The 23022-nt window shown below is 51.5% G+C and overlaps 11 protein-coding genes across 11 annotated transcripts; 5 read left to right on the top strand and 6 right to left on the bottom strand.

Moving 5' to 3' along the window:
* Positions 1 to 1407: 1407 nt before the first annotated feature.
* sly1 (syntaxin-binding protein) lies at positions 1408 to 4079 on the top strand. The gene is made up of 4 exons (XM_024852143.1): positions 1408 to 1673; positions 1737 to 1959; positions 2014 to 2396; positions 2453 to 4079. Exons 1-4 carry the CDS (start codon positions 1634 to 1636, stop codon positions 3940 to 3942), a joined length of 2136 nt encoding a protein of 711 aa, XP_024708742.1. The 5' UTR covers positions 1408 to 1633; the 3' UTR covers positions 3943 to 4079.
* Positions 4080 to 4599: 520 nt separating this feature from the next.
* On the bottom strand, positions 4600 to 5810 carry preB (alpha-factor pheromone receptor STE2; the record flags this gene model as incomplete). The annotated part of the gene is made up of 2 exons (XM_024850686.1): positions 4600 to 4982; positions 5054 to 5810. The coding sequence occupies 2 exons, from the start codon at positions 5808 to 5810 to the stop codon at positions 4600 to 4602; spliced, it is 1140 nt and encodes a 379-aa protein (XP_024708743.1).
* A 1240-nt stretch (positions 5811 to 7050) lies between these two features.
* P170DRAFT_400683 (putative endosomal sorting complex protein TSG101) lies at positions 7051 to 9434 on the top strand. Its single transcript, XM_024846339.1, has 4 exons — positions 7051 to 7331; positions 7386 to 7494; positions 7572 to 7810; positions 7875 to 9434. The coding sequence occupies exons 1-4, from the start codon at positions 7278 to 7280 to the stop codon at positions 9267 to 9269; spliced, it is 1797 nt and encodes a 598-aa protein (XP_024708744.1). The 5' UTR covers positions 7051 to 7277; the 3' UTR covers positions 9270 to 9434.
* Positions 9435 to 9515: 81 nt separating this feature from the next.
* Positions 9516 to 10065, bottom strand: P170DRAFT_508065 (thioredoxin family protein; the record flags this gene model as incomplete). Its single annotated transcript, XM_024854531.1, has 2 exons — positions 9516 to 9959; positions 10043 to 10065. 2 exons carry the CDS (start codon positions 10063 to 10065, stop codon positions 9647 to 9649), a joined length of 336 nt encoding a protein of 111 aa, XP_024708745.1. The 3' UTR covers positions 9516 to 9646.
* Positions 10066 to 10931: 866 nt separating this feature from the next.
* P170DRAFT_376303 (Zn(II)2Cys6 transcription factor) lies at positions 10932 to 13286 on the bottom strand. The gene is made up of 6 exons (XM_024845365.1): positions 13142 to 13286; positions 13064 to 13093; positions 12918 to 13009; positions 12013 to 12850; positions 11482 to 11960; positions 10932 to 11419 (listed from the first exon to the last, which is right to left on the bottom strand). Exons 1-6 carry the CDS (start codon positions 13199 to 13201, stop codon positions 11059 to 11061), a joined length of 1860 nt encoding a protein of 619 aa, XP_024708746.1. The 5' UTR covers positions 13202 to 13286; the 3' UTR covers positions 10932 to 11058.
* A 273-nt stretch (positions 13287 to 13559) lies between these two features.
* On the bottom strand, positions 13560 to 14833 carry P170DRAFT_490576 (alkene reductase; the record flags this gene model as incomplete). Its single annotated transcript, XM_024854000.1, has 1 exon — positions 13560 to 14833. Exon 1 carries the CDS (start codon positions 14646 to 14648, stop codon positions 13560 to 13562), a length of 1089 nt encoding a protein of 362 aa, XP_024708747.1. The 5' UTR covers positions 14649 to 14833.
* Positions 14834 to 15122: 289 nt separating this feature from the next.
* P170DRAFT_490582 (nmrA-like family protein) lies at positions 15123 to 16241 on the top strand (the record flags this gene model as incomplete). The annotated part of the gene is made up of 3 exons (XM_024854001.1): positions 15123 to 15784; positions 15859 to 16021; positions 16079 to 16241. The coding sequence occupies exons 1-3, from the start codon at positions 15172 to 15174 to the stop codon at positions 16239 to 16241; spliced, it is 939 nt and encodes a 312-aa protein (XP_024708748.1). The 5' UTR covers positions 15123 to 15171.
* Positions 16242 to 16424: 183 nt separating this feature from the next.
* P170DRAFT_424182 (uncharacterized protein) lies at positions 16425 to 16951 on the bottom strand (the record flags this gene model as incomplete). Its single annotated transcript, XM_024847554.1, has 4 exons — positions 16425 to 16478; positions 16543 to 16590; positions 16638 to 16857; positions 16908 to 16951. 4 exons carry the CDS (start codon positions 16949 to 16951, stop codon positions 16425 to 16427), a joined length of 366 nt encoding a protein of 121 aa, XP_024708749.1.
* Positions 16952 to 18063: 1112 nt separating this feature from the next.
* P170DRAFT_424183 (uncharacterized protein) lies at positions 18064 to 18901 on the top strand (the record flags this gene model as incomplete). Its single annotated transcript, XM_024847555.1, has 2 exons — positions 18064 to 18211; positions 18276 to 18901. 2 exons carry the CDS (start codon positions 18064 to 18066, stop codon positions 18899 to 18901), a joined length of 774 nt encoding a protein of 257 aa, XP_024708750.1.
* Positions 18902 to 19130: 229 nt separating this feature from the next.
* P170DRAFT_400688 (DUF427 domain-containing protein) lies at positions 19131 to 20174 on the top strand. Its single transcript, XM_024846340.1, has 3 exons — positions 19131 to 19268; positions 19383 to 19827; positions 19878 to 20174. Exons 1-3 carry the CDS (start codon positions 19162 to 19164, stop codon positions 20061 to 20063), a joined length of 738 nt encoding a protein of 245 aa, XP_024708751.1. The 5' UTR covers positions 19131 to 19161; the 3' UTR covers positions 20064 to 20174.
* Positions 20170 to 21897, bottom strand: P170DRAFT_350932 (acetyl-CoA synthetase-like protein; the record flags this gene model as incomplete). The annotated part of the gene is made up of 3 exons (XM_024843825.1): positions 20170 to 21227; positions 21292 to 21556; positions 21610 to 21897. 3 exons carry the CDS (start codon positions 21895 to 21897, stop codon positions 20170 to 20172), a joined length of 1611 nt encoding a protein of 536 aa, XP_024708752.1.
* Between the last annotated feature and the right edge of the window lie 1125 nt (positions 21898 to 23022).

Here is a 23022-nt window from a genome sequence, read left to right on the forward strand (position 1 = left end):
ATGTTGTTGACCGAAAACCGGGTGATCCCAGCTGATGCCCATGGGCTGCTGCTGCGGCTGTTGTGGTGGCTGTGGCGGGGGCTGTTGGAGCCGTTGCGGTGCGGGATGTGCATGTTGATCCGAGTTGGGGTTGTATAAGGCAGCATCGAGATTGTTCCAATAATCCGGAGCCGAGCCAGGGTTTACAGGGGCCCGGGGCAAGCCGCTCATCAGATTCTGCGGCGTGGTCTGCTCCATGATGCCGCGATTGCCCCTCCGACGCGAGGTTCACCCTGGAGGGAACAAGGAATAGAGATATGAAGTAGTACGTATTTCGGGAGCTCCCAGTATGGGGGTCACATGCACCCACGTGCCGGCGCCACCCAAAAGAGTAAAGATCAGGCGCCGGGCGTCCCTTTTTGGAGTCGGAGTTCCAAGGGTGGGGGCGCGATTAGAGCCTCTGATTGAGCAGATCCTTCCACGCACCTGAGCAGCGAATCAGCGCAGCCAGCGAGGTTTGTCAGCCGTGGAAAGGCGCGGCTGATACGCGGAAAAGGGCGAGCGGTCAGGCGATTGTCCGGCGGAAGGCACCAACAGGAGGAATGGGAGGGTTGGGAGAGTTGGAGAAGCGACGGGATGTGAGTGACGGTGGTGTGTGTTCCGTTGATCGTACTGGAGGACGGTGGCAAAATAGATACCTTGACACCTGAAGTGAATGCCCGGAGGGATACCTGAGGACCGCCCGTCTCCTCTCGAAGGATCTTAGGTAGGCAGGCCGTGAGGAAGTTTGGCAACGTTGTTTTCTTTTCTTTTTGGGCTGCCGGAGTCCAATACCTTAGGGGCAGAGAAAGGCCCTGCGAGTCACGTCCACGTTGTGCCGGGCCCAATTCGCACCCTTTTTTAAAAAAGAACCGCGCTTGATGCACCAAGTTGGCCAAACTCCTCGAATACACCAGGTACTCCGTATAGTAGCCGTAAGATAATTCTGGTCACCTCTGCCTTTTGGAACCCCGGTTCTGCTTCACCGTATCTTGCCTTCACTTCTGCTTGTCTGTTCTTCCGATTGTACCCTCTTAATCTTCTTGATGCCTTAAGAAATCCACCGGGTTCACGCTTTTCGCCAGAGCAGCTGTCTCGTCTCTTTTTGTTCTTCACCTAAGCTCTGCCTTTTTTTAAGAAAGAGGAAAAAACGAGGTTCTCATACAAAGAACCACACGGTGCTGTAGTTAAGCAGCATAGTCATTCGCATTACGAGGAGGTTGGAAGGGATGGGGGGAAAGGGCGTAGTTGGAGGTGGTGAGACTGAGAAAAGCTCGGTTGGGCGCCTGCGTTGCCTTGGCTTTGCCGGAGCACGTGATGCGTCCCTTTGCGCGGTTTGCATCCGTGCTGAGTCATCGCTCATTAAAGCGGGAGCTCCTCAGGATGCCAGGTGGAGTGTGCAAGGCGGGTGGATCGTGCTCGAGACAGCCTACGTATTGCCTGGTCCCGGGCTCGGATGAATCCTTGAAGGTCGCTGCAATTCTATTCCCCCTTGGGCCACGCCTTCGTTGAGGACACGCCGGTGCATCACAGTCTGATACATGTCATGAATTTGGTCCGAGTCGGGCAATCATCGTGAACACTACTCTGGGGCGCAAGCTCAATTAACTAAACCATGGCATCGCACCCTATGTCGCTGCGAGACCGTCAGGTCGGTAGGTTCCCTACACTTCTTCCAGGCCACGTCGGAACAGTCGCAAGTACTGACATTTGTCTAGCGTCCATCCAAAAGATCCTCAACCTGAATCACGATGCGAGTTCCGCGGAAGACGGCTCCCACGATGCCGCCGCTCAGGGTCTTATCTCCCACTCGACCCCGATCTTGAACGAGGATGGAGATCCGATCTGGAAGGTGTTGGTTTTCGACAATATGGGACGAGATGTCATCAGCAGCGTGCTTCGTGTCAATGATCTGAGATCGTGGGGTGTGACAATCCATCTGTATGGACCTCTTCCAATCCCGACCTAGGAGCCGACTAACGAGTCTGTTCAAAGAAACATCAATTCCACTCGATACCCGATTCCCGATGTCCCTGTCGTCTACCTTCTCGAACCTACTCCGGCCAATATCCAGGCAATTACACGAGACCTGTCCCACGGGCTGTACACCCCCGCTTACGTGAACTTCTTATCCTCCGTGCCTCGGCCGCTTCTAGAAGATTTCGCCTCTGAGATCGTATCGACTGGTGCGTCGGAGCATATCGCGCAGGTGTTTGATCAATACTTGAATTTCATTGTCGCCGAGCCCGATCTGTTCAGCCTCGGTCTAGGCAAAGATGCCTACTGGAAGATCAACAGTGCGCAAACAAGCGATGAAGACCTGGATAACATTGTGGACAAGATTGTCAGCGGCTTGTTCAGTGTCAGCGTTACAATGGGTATGTTTTATGGCTCGTGCGGGAATTCTGGTATTCTGACTTGAGGCAACACGCAGGCGCAATTCCGATCATTCGATGTCCCAAAGGCGGTGCGGCGGAACTAATCGCAACCAAACTCGACCGGAAACTACGAGACCATATTCTAAACTCAAAGGACAATCTTTTCTCCACCAACAAGAAATCCACCCCTGGCGTCCCCTCGTCTCGACCTGTCCTGATCATTGTCGACCGCAATGTGGATTTGGTCCCGATGTTGTCACATTCGTGGACATATCAGTCCTTGGTTCAAGATGTTCTTCAAATGCGTCTGAACCGGATCACGGTTGAAACTGCGGCGGATGAATCGAACCCAGCACGAGGCGTGACAAAGAGAGCTTATGACCTGAACAGCAATGACTTCTTCTGGAAACGGAACGCCGGTGCTCCATTCCCTCAGGTGGCGGAAGACATTGATGCCGAACTCACACGATACAAGGAAGATGCGAACGAGATTACGAAGAAGACCGGTGCTTCTTCGATCGAGGATTTGCAAAACGACACGAGCGCTTCCGCGCAGCACCTCAAGGCTGCCATTACCCTCTTGCCGGAGCTACGAGAGCGCAAAGCCATTCTGGACATGCACATGAACATCGCTACCGCGCTTCTCAAGGGCATCAAGGACCGCCAACTCGACAACTTCTTCGAGCTGGAAGAAAACATCACCAAGCAGACCAAGGCTCAGATCCTGGAACTGATCAACGACACCGCCAAGGGCAACGAGCCGTCCGACAAGCTCCGGCTGTTCCTCATCTGGTTCCTGAGCACCGAGACCGAACTGTCTCGTGGCGACATGAGCCAATTAGAGGAAGCGCTCACCCGCGCGGGAGTCAAGGACGTCAGCTCCCTTGCCTATGTCAAACAAGTGCGAGAGATCACCCGCATGACGATGATGACAACGGCCGCTCCCCAGCAACAGTCGTCGGACATCTTCCGTGGATTCTCGTCGCTGTCCAACCGACTCACCGACCGCATCACCTCCGGAGCCATAGGCGCCAACTTCGACTCCCTCATCTCCGGCGTCAAGAACTTCCTCCCCGCCAACAAGGACCTGACCCTCACCAAGATCACCGAATCCATCATGGACCCCGCCGCCGCCTCCAGTTCCGCCATCGCCAAGACCGAGAACTACCTCTACTTCGACCCCCGCAGCGCCAACGCCCGAGGCGCCATGCCTCCTGCATCTTCATCCCGCAACACCCCCTCGTCCGGTCCCATGGGCGGCCCTGGCCCCGGCACCGGCGCCAGCTTCGGACAACGTCGTCAAGCCTTCAACGAAGCTATCGTCTTCACTGTCGGCGGCGGCAGCATGGACGAATACGGTAACTTGCAGGACTGGGTCACTCAGGCCAGCGGACAACCCGGCAGCGAGGGCGCCGCGGCTGGGAACCGTCCTGGAGCTGGTCCGACCAGCGGACCGAGACGTAGAGTTGTTTACGGCAGTACGGACTTGATGAACGCCAATGAGTTCCTGGAAGAGTCTTTGGCTAAGCTGGGACGGGAGAGCTAGTGGATATGTATTTTTTCTTCTTTTCTCTGTCGGTAGGATAGGGAGTGATTTTTTTTTATCTCTTTGTTTTTTCTGCGTGGTTGCGCATACGAATGAAGCAAAATAGAATTTGTCCAGATTTATAATTAATGAAGTGGATTCTCGAATTAGCCTTGCCTCATTAGCATATTTAAACGCTCTGCAAGAGCCTACGGAAGAGCATATTTCCTACAAACCTCACAAACTTATTGTCATACAGGTAAGGTAGCCAAGTAAATAGAATTGAGTCCAGGCAGAATTCCCATGAAACTATGAACAAAAAGGCCGCCAAGTAAATTATTCGGGGAAGGTCAGTACAGTATTGCATCGCTTATCCCAGAGACAGGATCCGTTTTTTCCTTATGCAACGATTAAAGGGATGAAGTGCAAGTGAATCAAGAGAAGACGAGAAGCAAGGAAAGTCAACAACCACGCAAAGAAAAAAATAAGAAAAGGAATGACGCAATGTAGAGCGCAAGCAGGGTGCGATGTATGCACGACAGAAGTCCGGAATGGAAAGCCCAGAGACCGTTGAAGACAGAGGGCGACCACACCATCACCGATAAACCAACCAACCTTTCCCCAATCCCATCCCCCTTCCATCAACGCACTGATGCACTAGCACACAACCAAACCAGTCTAAGCACCGCCCTTCTTCTCCTTCCGATAGCTGTGAACCGAGACATCATGCTCAACAGCAATGCCGTATCCCTGCTCTACATCATTGTCGGACTTTGTCACCGTCTGCTGCACAGAGCTCGCTCCGTTAGGCGACGCCTGGTCGGAGTAGCAGATCGTGGTGCTTGGTTTTCCGCTGGACGAGGTCGACGAGGTCACTTGTTTGCCGTTGAAGGTGAGTCCGTTCCAGAGGTTGGCGCGCGAGGTGGACGCCCCGGTACTGGATTGCGAGAGCGTCGTGCTGGCCCAGATGTTGGAGAGGGGGAGAGAAAGTGTGACGAGGGTAAGGACGTTGGAGGAGAGCTCGGGCACGGTGACGACGTATTGGAGGATGGAGAAGAGGGCTAGATGCTTTTAGTTTCTCATCTTCTATTTGGTTTCGGGAGTTGGGAGAGGGAGAGAGGTACAAACGTACCTGGAATCACCAAGGTTTGACATCCCATGATGAAAATGACTTTCATGGGGCCGAAATCTCTCACACCGAGTCTTTTGCGGAGATGGATGGCGAAGCCGAGTTTGGTGACGAAGACGGCGCAGAAGATGCAGATGCTGATCGTCAGGGTGATGTTGGCTGCGCTCTCGAGCCAGTTGATCTCGTGGGGAACGGCATGATTCATGATGAGCATCGAGTTCAGGACCATGAGCGTGAAACGGAAACCTGCCGCTAGAAGGGCGAGCACGCTCAGCGCTACCACCAGAGCGCGGCGATAGCGACGACGGAGGTTCGCGCACACAACCTCGATCTGGAGTAGTAGGGACGCTTCGATGCAGACCAGCTGGAGAGAAGGGAAGATGGTGCCCAGGACGGAGCCGGCGTATGCGGAGGTCGGCACTCTGGAGTAGTCGCCTGAGAGGTACGGGTAGAGGCGCACAAAAGGCCCGGAAAAGAAGGTGGCCTGACAGACGGTACGACCGATGTTGCAGAGCAGGGCGGAGGCATTCAGGGCAAACACAGCAGAGCCACGCTTCTCGGGTCTGGTGAGCAGCAGAAGAATAATGAAAATAGCAACGGAGGCACCGAGCTGGGAGGCATAGTTGATGCAGCAGCGGATGCTGTACTGGATGAGGTTGCTGTCGATTTCATCAACGGTGACCACGAAGGGAGTTCCGTCCGCGTAGCGGAAGGTCAAGGGCTGGTTGAACGGATCGAAATCCGAGTCCATGTTTGCCATGATGGATCAGATTTCACTATCGAAATGAGCGAGAGGAGATGGATTGTATGCGATATGCTGTACAACGTGGGAGCAAGTCGCGTGCTTCGGATGCAGTCTGGGATGAAATCGATTGCTCTGGACGGAGAAACACGAAAGAAGAAACGAGATAGAAGTATGAGGAAGAGGATGGGTTTGCATGAAAATGTCCACTATGATAGACATTCGAGGCGACGAAATCCCATGCGAATCTCAACATAGTCGCCCCCATTTGGCCGCTCAGGGACGGATTGAGGGGATTCATGCAGTGCAACGCCCGAAACAAACAATGTATACAGAGAGCTTAAAACCGGATGTAACAATATTAACAGTGAAGGGGGCTTGAGACAAAGCCATGACCAAGACTTTGTCTACCTGGGTGACAAGGGAAAGTGGAACTGGGGTGTGCTAGTTGAGACCAACAATATGAAGCTGCAACAGCACGAACAATATCAAGACTGTGGGGGCCGAACATGGCGCCTGCAGATGAAGTCAATTCACACTCCATGGATCCACTAAGACCAGTAATTCATACTCCTGAGGTGTAGGTGTCACTCTGGGACCGAGTCATTAATTAGACACGGGTGAATCATGGTCCGTTCTTGCTTCGTGTGCTGCTAGTCGTCTCGTGTAGGTCGACACGGGAGTCCTGGGGGTACACCAGCCCCTACTCATTCCAAATCCTGGCTGACATCAAGGAGCAGAAGTCATCGTGGGGGACACAGGCAAATTCAAGTATCACCCCAGTTTCCTCGATTGAGTCTGTCGGTCTGTCGGTTTCCGTCCGGGTGCCACGCTTTGTGTCTGGTGCTCACAGGGGGAAGTGGTCTTCTGACCATGCTAGTGTAGACTTTTCTGGAACTTTTGTCAAGTCCAAAGAACTTAACGTCTGCCTTTTGCAGGGAAAAGACTGGGGTCAGTGATAGGGGGCGAGGAACTGGCCTATCATGGTGACGATGTGCTGTAGGCGCCTATCGGAAACCACCAACTTCCCCGGACAGGCTACATTTATTATCCCGTTTTCTCCTTTAGCATCTATGAGCACGAGAAGCCAAGAAGATTCATCCATTGCAATTGTATTCGAGGAGAGATGAAGTCGGAGTGAACGTGGACTGGAAGGAAGGAAATTGGAGATATAGATCGGCTGAGTCAGCGCCGCGTGACCAGCCAAACACTCGCCCACGGCCAATCCGAAGCCCATTCGTCCTTCCAGACCGCATGCTTCGGACTGGGGATGCTTCCTTGCAAGAAGGGAGCCCGTTGAATTGCCTCGGTCAATTTCGCGTCATTCTCCCTTTGCTCCACGGACGTTCGCAGACCGCCGACCGAATCCTGGCCCACCGGACGAAGCCAAGACCACTGCGGGGAGCCGATCGATGACCCTCGCGATCTCGTCACATCCAACTCCCAATCAATCATGCTCCCTGTCCTCGCATCTGCCCCGTCAACATGGCTGCGGTGCCGCAGAGGACGCTCAACTGGCTCTACAGCGTCCTGATCAGGGTACCCCTCGCCCGAAAATGCTTCCGTTCGCTGAATTCATGCTAACGTCGCCAGGACCATTACGATTCCAGGCAGACCTACCAAGACCCCAACCGAACCTATTACGACGTTGCCAACGTGTTGGCCCAGTACCCATCTTTATTCCCGCGGACAGAGGTGTACAGTGAGTTTCCAAAGTGTCGTGGTCCCAGGAGAAGCAGAAATGAGCCGATACTAACTGCGCGTGTCGACGAGTTCTAGCCTACGAGACCGGTTTCTCCGCCCTCTTACTCCAACTCTCGGGGACCCTGCCAGTGACATTTCGTGGCACCGTATACAAATTCCCGGTAGTGATATGGGTCCCCAATACCTATCCTCGCGAACCACCGATCGTTTACGTGTCGCCGACTAAGGATATGGCTGTTCGAGTTGGGCAGCATGTCACATTGGAAGGGAGGGTCTATCATCATTATTTGGCACACTGGGCAGGGGCATGGGAAGTGAGTGACAAGTTCATGACCGTGTCGTGTTGAATATGTCGAGGTCACTGACGCATCATCTCAGAGATCATCGCTAGCTGACCTCGTCTCGATACTCCGAGAGGTGTTCGCCAAGGAGCCGCCCGTCCAATATAAACAGCAACAACAGGTCCCTCTGCGACCTCAGCAGCCACAACAAGTACAAGCACCTCCACCTCGTCCTCCTCTCCCACCAGAGCTTGGATCTCCAGCGCATTCGTCTCCGACGACGCCTGGCGTGTCTTCTCCCCAGCCAGCAGCTCAGGCACCACCGCCTCCCCCGAAACCGGGGCAAATAGTATCTCCCGAGCAGCCTCAGCAAAGCACCACCGTACGGCAGCCCAACACCCCTCCTCCAATTCCTCCACTTCCGCCAAAGGAGCAGGATCTCCGAAGAATATCTCTTCATCAGCATGCGGGTATTAGCAGTCCCGGGAGTGGACAAGCTCAATATGTTCCCGAGCGAGGTGGTGCACCACAAGGACCGTCGAGTCCATATTATCATCATCAGCACCAGGCTCCCGTAACACAGCCAATTCCGGCGCATACGCAAGGTCCGGCTCATCCTCCGCTTGGTAATGGTGTCACTGCCCACCCTCTACCCCAGAATGTACCTCCTAGGCCGCAACAGCAACAGCAACCGCCATACATCCCACCGCAGCAAGCTCCACCCCAACGTCCGATGTATCAGCCAGCAGGTGCACAGTATCAGCATCCACTACCTCAGTCAGCTGCTGGTCATCCTGCCCCTCGCGCGTTCCATCAAACTATCCCCGTCGCGCAACCCGCAGCACAGCCGAAAAAAGAAACCCCCGATCTCCTTACTTCGCCCTTCGAGCTGGAACTCCCCTCGATTGCACCCACCGGCCCGGCGCCCCCGATCCCTCCCAATCCCGAGAAAGACGCTCTTCTGCAAGCCGTGTCAAAGACTCTGGCCGAAACCCTCCAGACCAACGTTGCGCAGTCTGAAACGGCCGCTCACTCCCTTATTTCGCAATCGCAGTCCCTGCATGCCGCCGTTGCCACGCTGCAAGGCGAAATCTCGTCACTGAACAACTTTAACGCAACACTGCAGTCCAACAGCTCTGTCCTGCAACAGTCTCTTCATCGTGCCGACGGCGTCATCGCGGACGCGCAGACCCGCATCTCGTCATCCACCGCGCAGTCCAGCTCAGACCCCGTCCCCTCCGGACTCCCTCCCATCGACGACGTCCTTGTCGCCCCTACTGTCGTCGGCAAACAACTCTACGATCTCGTCGCCGAGGAGCGTGGCATCCAACAGGCCATTTACGCTCTCCAGTCTGCCCTGGTCAAGGGAGTCATCGGCGTTGAAACTTGGTCGCGACATACTCGTGGCCTTGCGCGCGAAGCATTCCTGAAACGCGCCCTGATCCGTAAAATCGGCAAGGGAATGGGTCTCGAAGAACATCCACACTTATAGATGGCATCGTATCTTGTGCGCGTCGTTTTCGGGTTGTCCGTGTGTCAAGTCTCCTAGAACTCGGGTCGTGGCATTGGTCCTCGGAGTAGTTTGGCTACTTTACTTGTATATACCTGCCCCATTTCCTCCATCTACAGTTGGCCTTCTCATTAATTTTGTTCTTCCCTGCCGCTCTGGCTTTCATCATATATCTAAAACTACAGACTTCGTAGCACGAACAAGTCCTTGGCTATGACATGGGCGATTCAACCGAGTTCAGGAATTACATTCTTCATTCCATAATCATCGACATCGTATCTAATAGATTGACTTCAGAATAAGATACAATCAGTCTTCCAACAGCCACCAAACCGTCCTTCCTTTCCAGTGCGTCAAGCTCAGACGCTGAAAACCAGATCGAACAGATCTTTGGGATCGGGTCCCTGGGCGGTTTTGACGGGCCCTTTGCCATCCTTGTAGACCTTGTAGGCTGGCAGCACCATCATATCCACGCCAGCTTTCTGCGCAACATCCGGGGTCTCATTGATGAAGACTTTGTAGAATTTCAGGCCCTCGCTTTTACCGGACAGCTCTTCAAGCAGCGGATAGATGGCCTCACAGGAGTCATTCTGTGCGTTCCGGGAGTCTTTCAGGGTAAAGGTTATTATGATATTTTCTTTCGTGCCGATGGCTGATTCAAATTCAGACACTCTATTGGGTTATCGTTGATCTGTTAGCGCTGGAAGATACTTATAGTCCGGGTGAAAGATGGGAACATGATTGATGGCACGGACGAGGTGATCGCTGTAACGCCCATTTTGGAGAGGTTTTATTGAGGGTTCACGATAGGTAATTAGCTGTATGGAGAGGAGGATGGTCAGCTGGATTTGCACGGTTCCTGGCTTGGTATTTATATTCGAGTAGAAGAGCTCCGGGATCAGCCAATTCATCATCCATTTTTCGACTTCGCGTGTCCATGTCGTATTACCCCGCCGAGGTTCGCTCTAGATGCATGTCTACGCCGTCATCTCCCAGCCGATGATGGTTGAGATGCTCAGATCGCAGCAATCAGAGGGACGGCGAGTAGTGGGATCTCGATGGGTGGCGATAGTAGCATGGTTAGGTGTCATTTTCAGCCGAAAACCCCACGGTAGCGCGCCGAGCGCCAAAAGCCCGTAGATTGATAACCTGATCCATTGTCAAAGCGTCATTGAAGCAACCACCACCGAGTAGAGTCGAAGTGGGGAAACCGGCGCATTCTGCTGCTGAATCCCTGTGGGGAACAAACACGGTTGTAGTGACAAACTTAATCTGTCGCGTAGCGAAGGTAGAGTCCGCTGCCTATCAGCTTGTGTTGACTATCCTGCTGCTTGATTTAGGCTTGGCGATGTGATATGTCTGTTTTTTGATGCATGGATATAGATATCCCACTTTTTCATGGCTGAGGGTGCTATGTTGATGACATGTTGAAAGCCAGTGACACTCAAAGGAAAACGTCTCCGAGATGCAACGGACCAGGTTGAACACTGCGCAAAACTCGGGAAAGCAAAAATGACATGCACGCTGGAAATCCTGTTTTTTCGCTTTTGTTCCTTGGTTTGAAGCTATAGTTGAACTTCTCTGGCAGGATATTGATAGCTGAAGAGCTGTGTATTGGTCAATTCATTGAGCAACCAAGAGCTGAGCGCACTTTGCGTTTAATTCCAGAACATCACTATTTACATGAACAGGTGGATAATCTTCAACAGTCACCGAAGCAAGCCACGCGCTTTTGCTGAACACAGATTTGAGAATCACCCCAATCATCCAACTACGAGTGCACCCATTCCGAGAAATCAAGACGCGGAGACGAGCGTAGATCTCCACTCTTGAGGAGCTCCAACTCCTGATTACCGAAAATATCACTGACCGAAGATCGAACGTCATGTGGCTTCACTGCTCTTTTGCCCTCCGTTGTCCCTTCGTGCTGCTTCGCTGCTTGGGAGGACACGCAGGCAAGTCGGCGTAAAGCCACCATGAAATAATTGGACAATGCATCCATATGTTCAGGAAGATATTGCAATGCCGAGCCTGCCTTTTCGATGTCCTGTACGCAGGAGATGGATTCTGGAGATGATGGGTTCGCCTTGATATAGACGAGAGGAACGATGAGGGCGTGGAAAAGCGCGTATCTATGCATGAGACATTAGCGGGTGATGCGATGCAGTTTTAAGATGTTGTAGTGAAGTCTGACAGAGTGAATGAGAGGGTTAGCCTAGAGGATCGGCCAGTCGCTATTAAATCGGAGATCATATCGATAGTGGTGCGAGCGATCGCGAGACCCTGAGCTCGGCAGTGGAGTTCGGATGAATGGTCAGCTGTTGACGTTTCTCCGTCAATGGACTTTCTTCGTAACCATCTCAGAAGCAGCGGTCTGTGAACGAGCAGACGGAGGCTCCGGTCGCAGAGAACTTGGCGTCGACGCGCGATGAAGTACCATTCTGGAGCTGATGATGGGTTGGTTACTTGGAGGCAAAGAGAGGATCCTTTGTGCCAGGTGTCTATCATCTCATCCGCTTCTTGGACATCTTGTGCCGTGACGTTAGGAGAGGACAAAAGATGGCGGTATATTTTGTTGGCCATTCGATGATAGCTGGACTGCTGTATTAATCCGGTGTAGATGGTCGATTCGTCAGACTGAGGAGGGAATGTTGTGCTGGAGGATGTAAGAGTCTATGGCAATTAATTAGTGAGGATTAAAAGGGTAAAGAAAGGACGAACTTACGTTCTCGTGGATATTCGAAACAGGCCTGACAGTGATCAGAGTATCCTCCGGCAGTAAAAGCGGTCGCCCGTAAATCTTCGCAGAGCAGCTTTCTGCACAGTAGACACTCCACCAGACCCGGCGGCGAATCTCTCTGTCCAGCTCGCTGGTCTTCGAGTCTTGGGTCTCAACATGTAGGTTGAGACCAATGGAAATGTGGACCGCAGATCCAACATACCGCCCGCTTTTCTCAGGACTGCCTTGCTTTTGGGCAAATTCACTCAGCAGAACTAACCCTTGCACCAAGATGAGATTCCCCCGATTGCCCATGGATATTTTCTGGAAATGTTGCTCTGCCCTAGCGAAATATGTGAGATCCAGTTCCTCGCGTACATCGACGCTTAGCCAGGCCCCGAGAGCTAGAACCATATTCGCAAGCACCGGCCAATGCGGTGGTGCTGACTGGCCTCCCTGCACTAATCGAAATGTCTCCTCATGCAGCATAGGATAGACAGTATTATAATGAGCAAAATAAATATCGACGAATTTCGCTTCCTCTTCAGGGGCTGCTATCGTATCAGCCTGTGGTGCTGACCAATTGTCGGCATCCACTGGCGAGGAGTCAAATTCCGGTGCCATAAACTGAGTAGGGTTAGGAAGATCATCGAACACAAGAGGATCATAGGATAGTGTATTGTCAGCAGATATCCATTCGTTGTCTGCATTCGACGACATGCGGTCCCCAGGTGACTCCTCGAGGAGCAATTCACGGCTGATTTCCTGCATTTCTCCGTCAGGGAATAGCCCACCGAGCGCTGCTTCGAGAAGATGTAGTCGGTTTTCAACGGCTGTGAGGTGCCTTGATGAATGTCAGTCTACTCGGATTGCATCTCCAAGACAGTCAATACTGTGGCATGGCTTCTTACTCGCGTGTTAGAGGTGTCCGATGAACTTTGGACGCATACACGCATTTCCGGTTGTGCCGGGTGCATGACCCGCAAGGTTGTGTTTTCGAACACTACGCGGGTTAAAATTCGTTCTTATAGTTGAAATGAATGGCGCTTGTTCGTACCTTGGCTTTGCGCGTCCGACATTCGAGGCACTTTCTAGGTTATTAATGGTGGTCTATGTTGATGGAGGGTTCGCCTACTGCTGGAACGTGGGAGTTGCGACCAAAAGCCCCTGGCCCGTAACCTGACATGCTCTGCATGATTGCTGCAGCTTTGGATTGCCCAGTGAGGTATGATGACGGGATCCAAGTTCTTCGCCTGCAGTACGGAGTAGGTAGTCCTATGTAGGATGACGTCGGAAGAGGCGGAGATGCGGAACAGTGGAGTCCCTTTCGAAAGCCGACTGTGCCCGACTTGGGAGATTAGTAAGTGTCTTAGTCCAGAACTATAAACTACGAGATGGTCATTCTAGGAAATTAGACATTTTGCGAGTACACAAGTTCGTTCTTTAGTCTTCCCTGTTGCATTTGGAGTATGTGCTCTATTTTTAACGCCGAATCCAAAGTCAAATATATCGTAGTATACACAGAATGGCCCAACTACTTTAGGATTTCCGGCTCATGAGCTGGATGAAAACTCTTTACTGAAAGGATAATCGATATAGCCCTCGGACGATTGTCCGTACATACTTCCTGGATCCAACGGCGCGAATGGGATTCCATGCTTCACCCGGAACGGTAGATCAGGATTAGAGATATATGGGCGACCAAAAGCCACAACAACATCATGATTGGCATATTTCGTGTCGACTGCAGACTTGGCCGATTCTGCATTATAATTCCCCGCCACCAAAACGGGGCTGGCGTCGCCATATGTCTCCATCAGCCAGCCGAGGCTTTCCGCAGGATCTTTCTCGTCGCCCTCACAAGCGTGAAGATATGCCAATCGGAACTGCGCCAACTGTTGAACGACGTCCGTGAATTGGGGGATCGGGTCTGCCATGCGCATCCCTTGGTATCTGCTCCACGGAGTGAGGCGAATCGCAGTGTGCTGGTTGCCAATTTCAGCGACCACGGCGCGGGTGACCTCGACAGCGAGTCTCGATCGATTCGCAACGGTGCCACCCCACTGGTCTGTTCGTTTGTTTGATACGTCTTGTAGAAATTGATCAAGTAGATAGCCATTTGCTCCGTGGATTTCCACACCGTCGAATCCTGCGACCATCGCGTTCTTTGCTGCAATTCTAAAGTCGATGATAGCGTTCTGGATCTCTTCCTCGGTCATCGCGCGAGGCTGGTGGATCTCATCGCTGAATGCGCTTTTCATGGCAACGTCACTAGCGGAGAGAAGTGGGTGTCCTCCTTGATTCAGGAAGGCTGGATTCGCGGCCCGGCCCAAAGCCCAAAGCTGGAGATAGATGCTGGACCCTTTGTCATGAACAGCGTTTGTGACTTCTTTCCAAGCGGTCACTTGACGGTCGTTGTAGATTCCGGGAACATTGGCATATCCGCCATGTTGAGGACTGATCACAGTGGCTTCGGTGATCAGAAGGGACCCGGGAACGCTTGCGCGTTGCTGGTAGTATTCTTTCACAGAGGACAGGGGAAGATGTGACGCATCCGCGCGAAGACGAGTCATGGGGGCCATGGCGATTCGATTGCTGAGAGTCCTCCCTCCGATCTTAAGGGGCGTGAATAGCTTCGACATGTTTGAGGCCTGCGTGTAGTGGATAGCAGTTTGAAGATTCTGGGGATGAAGGAGAATGGAACAATAGAATTTCTTTCCCTTATATGGGCCATCTTGCAAGTCATTTGCCCCTGGATTGATAATCTTGGCTCCACATGAATTTCGGTCTCAAACATTTGATTCATAAGTCGGGAAGGACTTCTCTGTACGTCGTGCTACTGGGATGAACGAGCAACGGAGATAAATGGAGATCGGGACTTCATTTTGACGCGAGCGCGAGATTCTCCACATCGCAGCGGGTCCGGAGTAGTCTCTACCGGTGCTGTGGTTGGTCAAAACCCCTGCTGTCTCCACACCAGGAATCGTCGCGATTTGCCTTCTGCAGGCCATGACACCATCAGAAGTATATCGCCTCATCCCTACCACGAGGTATATATTGAGCCCTCCGTGCTGTTGCTCTTGTCTTGATCCTTCCAAGTCACTAGTATCATCACAATACATTTGATCTCGTAAAAATTTCTTGTTCTCGAACCTCCATCTCAGTATGACCATCACCGTCGGCATCGCAGGCATCACGGGCAAGTTCGCCCGGCTGGTTGTTAAGAACCTGTGCAATTCACCAGACATTGATATTAGAGGATTCTGTCGCAACGCATCAAAACTCCCCCAGCACTTCCGGGAATCTCCCCGAGTGACTATCGTCCAAGGCGAATCCACCGATCTCGACACGCTGCGCCATTTCGCCCGGGGTTGCGACGTCGTCATCTGCTGCTATCTCGGCGACAATGACCTGATGACTAACGGACAAAAACTCCTAATTGATGCGTGCGATCTGGAGCACGTCAGCCGCTATATTGCCAGCGACTATTGTCTTGACTTCACGAAATTAGAGTACGGCCAGCACCCGGCCAAAGACCCCATGAAGCACGTCAAGGCGTATTTGGAAACGAAGCAGAATGTGAAAGGTGTGCACGTGCTTATTGGGGCTTTTATGGAGACTTTTTGGAGTGGGTACTTCGGCGTCTGGGATGCAGATGCCTGCAAGTTGAATTATTACGGCAGTGGGGATGAACTGTGGGAGTCTACCACGTACGAAACGGCTGCTCAGTATGTAGCGGCGGTAGCGAAGGACCGGAATGCTGTTGGCATGCAGCACTGTGAGTGAATAAATTATCCACCCTAGAAATGGTAATAGATGAGACGGATGCTGACCGGAACTCACAACCATTAGTCCTCGGAGATCGTCGAACCATTCGTGAAATTGCGCAGGACTTTGCAGACGTCTATGGAAGGAAACCTCAGCTAGAGCGTCTTGGGTCACTTGATGATCTCTACAGCAAAATGCGGGCAACCTTCGAAAAGGATCCTTCCAACATGTTTGCCTACATCGCTATGTACGTACTGTATCCGTCGTGGTCTATTGTATCTTATATTGACTTCGTTCTTCCCAGGTTCTATCAGTTTTACTGTACCAATGGACAGACCTATTTGAAACAGGACTTGGATAACTCCAAATATCCAGAAGTTAGGCCGGTCACTTTCAAGATGTTCTTTCAGGCGCACAAGATGGAGGAACTCACTGATGCGTATCAAAACGCCGGCTCGAATGTCTAGCTACATGGTGGCTTATTCCAAGGTACATGGCTGAATGATATTGAGAACGGAGAATATATCCTCCAATTCGCTTAGCATATTGAGTAAATTTTATGATTATATGCAGTGTTGGTAAAAGTGACTACTATGAATGTGTTAACAAATGAACGCAATGATCAGTACACACCCCCATCTCAGTCCCAACTAATTTCCCTCCGCACCCTGAGCATGACACAACTTCTCACAATAATACGTCATCTACCAAAACATCTTAGCCACAGCCCAGAAGTCGTAATTCAACATCAATAAGAGAAAGACTTACCTCGTCACCACCAATATGCCAATCCGCAGAATTGCAGTAAGTCCCGTCCTATGCGCGTTAGCAGAGATACAATACAGACGTGACGAATAACATACAAAGGTACAGTCAGGGCACTGATCCCACTGGTTACCGCCAGTGTTGCGCTGCTTATAGAAGTCGCATGCGCATTTGGTCTCGTCGGGCAGAATCTCGTACTTCTTGGCCCAGGTGTAGCTGACGCTGAAGCCGGTGCCGCCGAGATTAGTGTATTGCCTGTCGGAGACGCAGGCGGCGACGTTGTGGAGCTTTGCTACAGCGCTGAGAGATGGTGAGTGACTTTGTACGTGGGTATGTAGAGCAGGATTGGGAGGTGGGATGTAGAGTACCTTCCGGCAAGTAGGAGGAAGAGGGACACTGTGTTGTATTGCATTGTGAATGGGGTTTTGGGTCAAAATTTGAAAGATTTGGAGAGGTCTGAAAGAATGTTGCGGTTATAATTAGGAGAGCGCGTGAATATATACTCGAATGGGAGACATATTAACACCATCTAGCCTGCGTATACTTACATAGGATTGCCGTAGAGAGCTGTCTCGACGATAACCAGTCAGCAGGACAAGGGAAGTCAACCTACTCTTTCTCCGCATACTCTCTGCAACGAATTTCGCGTGGCGATGATCAGTTCCTTCGCCCCACACGGGAGCTTCCGATTGTTCAATCATCGATCGTTGCGAGATTTAATCTTGTATAAGCCTTAAGCCTGTTTCTGGGGTTGCCGGAAATGGCTGAATAAACGACAATCCGGGTAAATTTCGGGCGATGTTATTCAGCTTCTGTTTCAGTATAATCTACGGGTGTTCGCGAACATAACCCCAGTCCATGGAAAAGAGACCGGAAGGATCGGACGGGCCATAAAAGTAGCAGATCGGCCGTCCGATGCCTCCCTATTGGTGGTGGAATGAGATTAACGTATCTATCTTACTTTCCCCAGGAAGATGATCATCGTCGGCAATGAGATACCTCTCCAGAGCTTCTCCTCGTGGAGTCGCCGGTTAAGACATTCAGATCCTTGAGGATGAGACATAGGGTCATACGACCGAGGGAATTTGGTATGGAGATAGTTTTCATGGCTAGTTGAAACCGTTCGATTGCCATAACCCCAACTCTTCTTCGCAAATGGGCGAAGATTGAGAAGGAACGTGTTGTATTTGCGCAGGTTCGGTGGTCTATCGACCTGAATACCGGTTACAGCTGGCTAACGCTCTTGGATGTGACCCATGTATCACCCTGGTGATATCAATTCCACTAGAACGGCGAATCCACGCTGGGGTAGCCAAGGCTGGGGTCCCTTTGAACAAACAGACCCACCCCGACTGTGATTGTTCCTGAAAGTTTATCATAGAGGAATGATCTGAATAAAACCGTTAAAGGCAACCGATTAACACAGGTGTTGGTATAAATAAAGCCTTTGCCAGCACTTTGGAAACACCATCCCCCAGAGAAATCACATTCGTTCAATAAAGAAACATCCCCTACCTATCCACAATGCTTTCGTCAAGCCTTGTAACTCTCTTGCTGGCTACAGCTGGAAGCGCCGTGCCACTCGCCGCTTCCAACGAGCTGAACAGCACCAAATGGACCCCTGGGCATGTCCTCCAGCCCGACGAGGTCATCCTCTACGGCGACGGCCGCAGTAAGTCATTTCCATCCGGACCAGCAACTCGCAACACAGCCACTAACAACACTCCAACTTACAGTGGAAGTGGTCCACGAAAGCGTGTACCACACCTTCTTGGCCTCGCAAGGTCTGACCGACGCACCTGAGCCGTTCGTCCCGCTGAATACCGAGACTGAACCCACCAACGCCACCGACTCTGATCTCCACGCCCGCCAGTCCTGCGATCTCACCACCGCCGTGGTGACTGACCACACCCAGACCTTCATCGACTGGGACGTGCAGATGTCGCCCGTCGTCATCGGCACCGGCGCCGGCATCGACGTGTACGTCAGCTCGGGGTACAGCGTCAGCAACAGCATCACCACCAGTGCCGGCCTCGACTGGACCCTGATCAAAGATAAGCTGGGTGTCTCCGCGGGCGTGGACTACTCGCGTACCTGGACGACTCAGACGGTCGTCAACATCAAGGGAACCGTTGCTAATGGGTACTCTGGTGTCATGATCACCAAGCCGATTAAGACAAGGAAGACGGGTCGTGCGCTGAAGGGCTGTATTGGCTCCCAGACTGAGACTGGTACTTTCCAGGCCGATTCGTATGAGGAGGGATCCTATGCTGGGGTCAAGTGGGTGTCGGGCGCTATTACTATGTGCTCGAAGAAGGAGTTTCCTCTGTCTCGTTGCACTGGAAGTGGGAACTTTGTTTGAGCTTTTGAGTTGACAACTCGTCTGGACATTTGGGTTGTGAGTTTGCTAGAGTATTGCGCATGGCTTTAAGGCTGTTTCAATATACATAGAATGTGACACTTACTCTGACTGAGTATAGGTCAAAACGTATAGTCCTTAATAAAAGGGGATTATCTAACCAGGCTATGACATAACCATCATCTTTCCCCGCCTGCCAAGTCCCCAGGTTTAAGATCGCATACTACTATCATCACGGTTAGGAAGACAGGACCTCTGTCAAAATGCCACCACCGTTTCCACCACCAGGATACTCAGAAGACATCGTCCGGCGAGTCCGTGTCGTATTCAACGGGCAATATGTCGTCGACTCGCCCGAGCCCAAGCTTGTGTACGTGTTCCCATCCAAAATGCACAATAATACGGTCAAGAAGGAAAAGGAATAAACCGACAACATCGCACGATGAGAGGTTTTATTTCACTAGAAACTAATTCATGTATCCAGATGGGAGCACCCGTACTACCCTGTCTACTATTTCCCCGCGAACGACATCCGACAACAGTATCTCGCGAACGAGCGCAGCGACCCCAGCGGTAACAAGATCTACGACCTTGTAGTAGATGGCAAGACATCATCCGATGCTGCTATTGTCATGAATTCTGGGTCTTTTACGGGCTATGTCAAAGTCGGGACGGATAAAGCAGATGCCTGGTTCGAAGAGGACGAGCGCGTCTACTCGCATCCCAAGGACCCGTACAAAAGGATCCAGATCCTACAATCATCCAAGCATGTACGCGTCGAGGTTGACGGGGTCGAACTGGCAAACACAAATCATCCAAAGCTGCTATATGAGACTGGGTTGCCGGTCAGAACGTATATCCCGACCACCGATGTGAGGCTGGACCGCCTGATACCGGATAAGGAGTTGACTACCAGTTGCCCTTATAAGGTAAGTTCTATCCTTTTGGAGCAGTAGGGTTGATGCTGAACTATCTATAGGGCGATGCTAGTTATTACATTGTGAAACTCCCGAGTGGAGAGGAGAAAAAAGGGCTTGCCTGGTGGTATAAGTTGCCAACAGCTGAGTCTGCAGATATCCGCGGTCATGTTGCTTTTTACGATGAGAAAGTGGATGTCTCGGTTGATGGAGTGAAGAAGGACCGACCGGTTACGAAGTTCTCTTGAATGGTCAAACTGAGTGGATAGGCCTTTCTTAATGTATTTCGATTGTGGGAATCTAATGGTGTTTGGCTATGTCTTTATGCATCTGAGCCTACACTTCATACTAAACTCAACGTCGCGAACAAGCTTCTATCTCCTTTGCGAAGTCTTCCACCACTAAACGGCGCTGAACCGTTCCTTTCGCCGTGGTCCTCAGAGGTTTATCGACCGGTGCAACTAGAATATGGGTTTGTGCAATTTGAGCCTCAGGAGGAAGCCCAGCATTGATCTCCTTGACCGAAGGCCAAAGCCTCTCCACGACCTCTTCAGATGACAGCTCATTTCCTTCTACTCTCCGGTTCGGGTCAACAATCAACACCGGGCGAAGGGAATGGTCTGTTGTCGCCACAGCTTTAGAAACCAACTCAAGCCCTTCCAACATGTTCTCGATCGGCGTTGGATGAAGAAGGACTCGATTTTGTAACTTTGACACATCATTCCTGCGACCTGCATGCTTCCAAAGACCAGGACTCTCAGTGTCTTGAACAAAGAGATCCCCCGTGGCGAACTCCTCTCGATCAGGGAGAACGAGAAAGACGCAGTGTGTATAGGGCCCTTCGGGGCGCGTGATGATCATCTCGGAATACCCGCCGGCGGTGTCGCGCATTTGCACCGGGTGGTGAGGGTTCCATTCGAAATACTCCCAGTGTTTGGGATCTTCGGGCCTTATGGTGCAGAAATAGGCAGTCTCCGTTAGGCCAATGGAGGACTGTAGTCGTGTGATGCGGGATATTTTGTCGCCAACGCTAGTTGGTAAAGGCATGCCGACGAAGCTGACGCAGTCTAGACGCGCCATGGCTTTCATTCCTTCTGGAGAGGAGCTGAGATTTGTGAGAGTGTCGGGCAGAAATAGACCCGACTTCGCTCCTGTTTCGGTCACGATCTGCTCTAACAACTCTCCGGTCATTGGTATGTCAGGGCCGATGACAAACAGAGTCCGATGAAATATTGCAGCTCCCCATGTCACGATTCCACTGCCGTGAGATAGGCTGGTCTTCAGCAGATGGGGGTTCTCGTCGTGGTTCAACCAAGGGGCTGTGGACTTTCTTCCCGGGGGAAGGGGAATGTGCTGGAAATAGTCTAACGCAGTGAAGTATCCATGAGGAAAAGGGATTTCCTTTGGTAGGCCTGATCGAGAAAAAAGCTCAAATTAGTCGATTGTCGCGAGGCATGGTTCGACTAGGGCCTTTACCAGTCGTGCCCGAGCTGTAGAGGATAACGGTAGGCTCTCTTTCCTTGGCCAAGGTATATTCCGGGCAGTACGGGAATGGCTCGCTCGAGACATCAAACATTTCCCAAAGGCCCATTACCTGCCACGCCTGGAGGCTCTTATTTGAGCTTCGAATACGTTGCACTTTCTCGGCATACTCAGGTGCGAACAGGAGCCTTGAGCAACGTCCAGATTTGAGAAGACAGTTGATCACGGAGTCAGATGTATTGGGGGATAGGAGAAGAAGCTTGAATCGTTTAGTCGGTCTGTTGTCAATATCGTTGCTATCAGGGGACCTACGCAATGGCCTAGCTTCATGCAAGCTAGCACACATATCGAGTACCGAATATCGGCTGGTCCGATGTACACGAGCCGTTGGGGCGAGGCCCTCGAAGCAACATTCTTCTCAATCCACCATGCGAAACTGTTCACCGCGTGGGCCAATTCTCCGATAGTCACCCGTCGCCAGCCATTATCTAGGGATTTCAGGGACACAGAATGTATACAGAAGAGGCGGTCGGGGTTGTGAATAGCTTCCTGATCGAGGGCGTGTGGTAGAAGCCGCGGCTCGAAACCTAAAGAGCCCATTGTCAAGAAATGAAGGACCTAGGGATCGATGTCACAGAGTTGCGCAAGCCCCGGCCTCATTAATTTGAAAAGCCACTTTAGGATGGGAAGGGAAATGCGAGGGATTTTATAGACCACGCGGATCACCTCGCTACTCGCGCTATTTAACATATGAACATAAGCTTCTCCACCGGAACGATGTATAAACTTTAGCCATGAAAAACACAATAGAGAAGGGCCGTGTCTGGCATCATGAAAGAGATATAAATTCGCTTGCATCTACCTAAACCTCGAACATAATACAGTCGCACGATGGCCGTGCTTCAAGCAGCGGTATGGTGATATATTGCTCGAGCCGGGAAAAAAATGCGCAGAATCAGAGTGTTAAGCTCGGTATATTCAAGGTTATCCAAAGGTCTCGACTTGAAGCTCTGGCTGGATCAGCGCTTCTGATCCAGCTAATTCCGCGCCAGACGTAAATCATTATCCACTTCCCGGATGAACGGACCCTTGGCGCGTCGATCTCGGCAATCATTAGGAACGAACAGATTGCCTTGCAGGTCTCGACTAGCTTTCCGTGCCGCTCCATAGAGCGTTCTTCTTAGTTCTTAGAACCGATAAGCTTCACTAGAAAGCTATAGGTCTTACTTTCTTCGGTAATACCTCCGTCAGCCTTCATGGGTTGGGACGGGCTTTTCCGGAACATAAAATAATGCGTTTCAATCAACGCGTTCACAAAGCCTAGCTACGAACTTCTGAATTATGCTTACATAGATCGGAGATTCAAGCTACGACGCTAAAAGACAGTTCTTTTCAAAAGGGTTTGATGGCCTGACCCAGCTCAAAGTCCCGCGGAGACCCTAAGGCTATGCCGACAGATCGACCTAGCCTTAACCAATATGTCAAAATCCACCCTTAGCAACGATTTGTGGATATCGTACATGGAAACGTGCCCCGGCCATTGGATGTCCGAAGCTTGCTATATTGTCACGACTTTTCGACGACGCTGCGATACATTGCGCTGAGGAGCGACGCGCGTCAGGAACCATCAATACTTCTCGAGTGCATTGAGTATTATGTTGAAACTATATAATTGAAACCACTGACGCAGTTCATCATTTAAATTGTTTATTCGCAATTTTTAAG

The sequence above is a fragment of the Aspergillus steynii genome (assembly GCF_002849105.1).
Source record: "Aspergillus steynii IBT 23096 chromosome Unknown P170scaffold_2, whole genome shotgun sequence".
Lineage (NCBI taxonomy): Eukaryota > Fungi > Ascomycota > Eurotiomycetes > Eurotiales > Aspergillaceae > Aspergillus > Aspergillus steynii.

What these genes read in the sequence shown, in the direction of transcription:
- sly1 (XM_024852143.1), top strand. Translation starts at nt 1,634, where the DNA reads ATGGCATCGCACCCTATGTCGCTGCGAGACCGTCAGGTCG. An exon ending in TGGGGTGTGACAATCCATCT is followed by an intron (nt 1,960 to 2,013) that starts GTATGGACCTCT and finishes GTCTGTTCAAAG; the next exon opens with AAACATCAATTCCACTCGAT. An exon ending in CAGTGTCAGCGTTACAATGG is followed by an intron (nt 2,397 to 2,452) that starts GTATGTTTTATG and finishes GGCAACACGCAG; the next exon opens with GCGCAATTCCGATCATTCGA.
- P170DRAFT_400683 (XM_024846339.1), top strand. Translation starts at nt 7,278, where the DNA reads ATGGCTGCGGTGCCGCAGAGGACGCTCAACTGGCTCTACAGCGTCCTG. An exon ending in CCCGCGGACAGAGGTGTACA is followed by an intron (nt 7,495 to 7,571) that starts GTGAGTTTCCAA and finishes GACGAGTTCTAG; the next exon opens with CCTACGAGACCGGTTTCTCC. An exon ending in ACTGGGCAGGGGCATGGGAA is followed by an intron (nt 7,811 to 7,874) that starts GTGAGTGACAAG and finishes GCATCATCTCAG; the next exon opens with AGATCATCGCTAGCTGACCT.
- P170DRAFT_376303 (XM_024845365.1), bottom strand. Translation starts at nt 13,201, where the DNA reads ATGCAGAGCATGTCAGGTTACGGGCCAGGGGCTTTTGGTCGCAACTCC. An exon ending in TTTCGAATATCCACGAGAAC is followed by an intron (nt 11,961 to 12,012) that starts GTAAGTTCGTCC and finishes TAATTGCCATAG; the next exon opens with ACTCTTACATCCTCCAGCAC. An exon ending in CTAACCCTCTCATTCACTCT is followed by an intron (nt 11,420 to 11,481) that starts GTCAGACTTCAC and finishes TCTCATGCATAG; the next exon opens with ATACGCGCTTTTCCACGCCC.
- P170DRAFT_400688 (XM_024846340.1), top strand. Translation starts at nt 19,162, where the DNA reads ATGCCACCACCGTTTCCACCACCAGGATACTCAGAAGACATCGTCCGG. An exon ending in TCGCCCGAGCCCAAGCTTGT is followed by an intron (nt 19,269 to 19,382) that starts GTACGTGTTCCC and finishes TCATGTATCCAG; the next exon opens with ATGGGAGCACCCGTACTACC. An exon ending in CTACCAGTTGCCCTTATAAG is followed by an intron (nt 19,828 to 19,877) that starts GTAAGTTCTATC and finishes AACTATCTATAG; the next exon opens with GGCGATGCTAGTTATTACAT.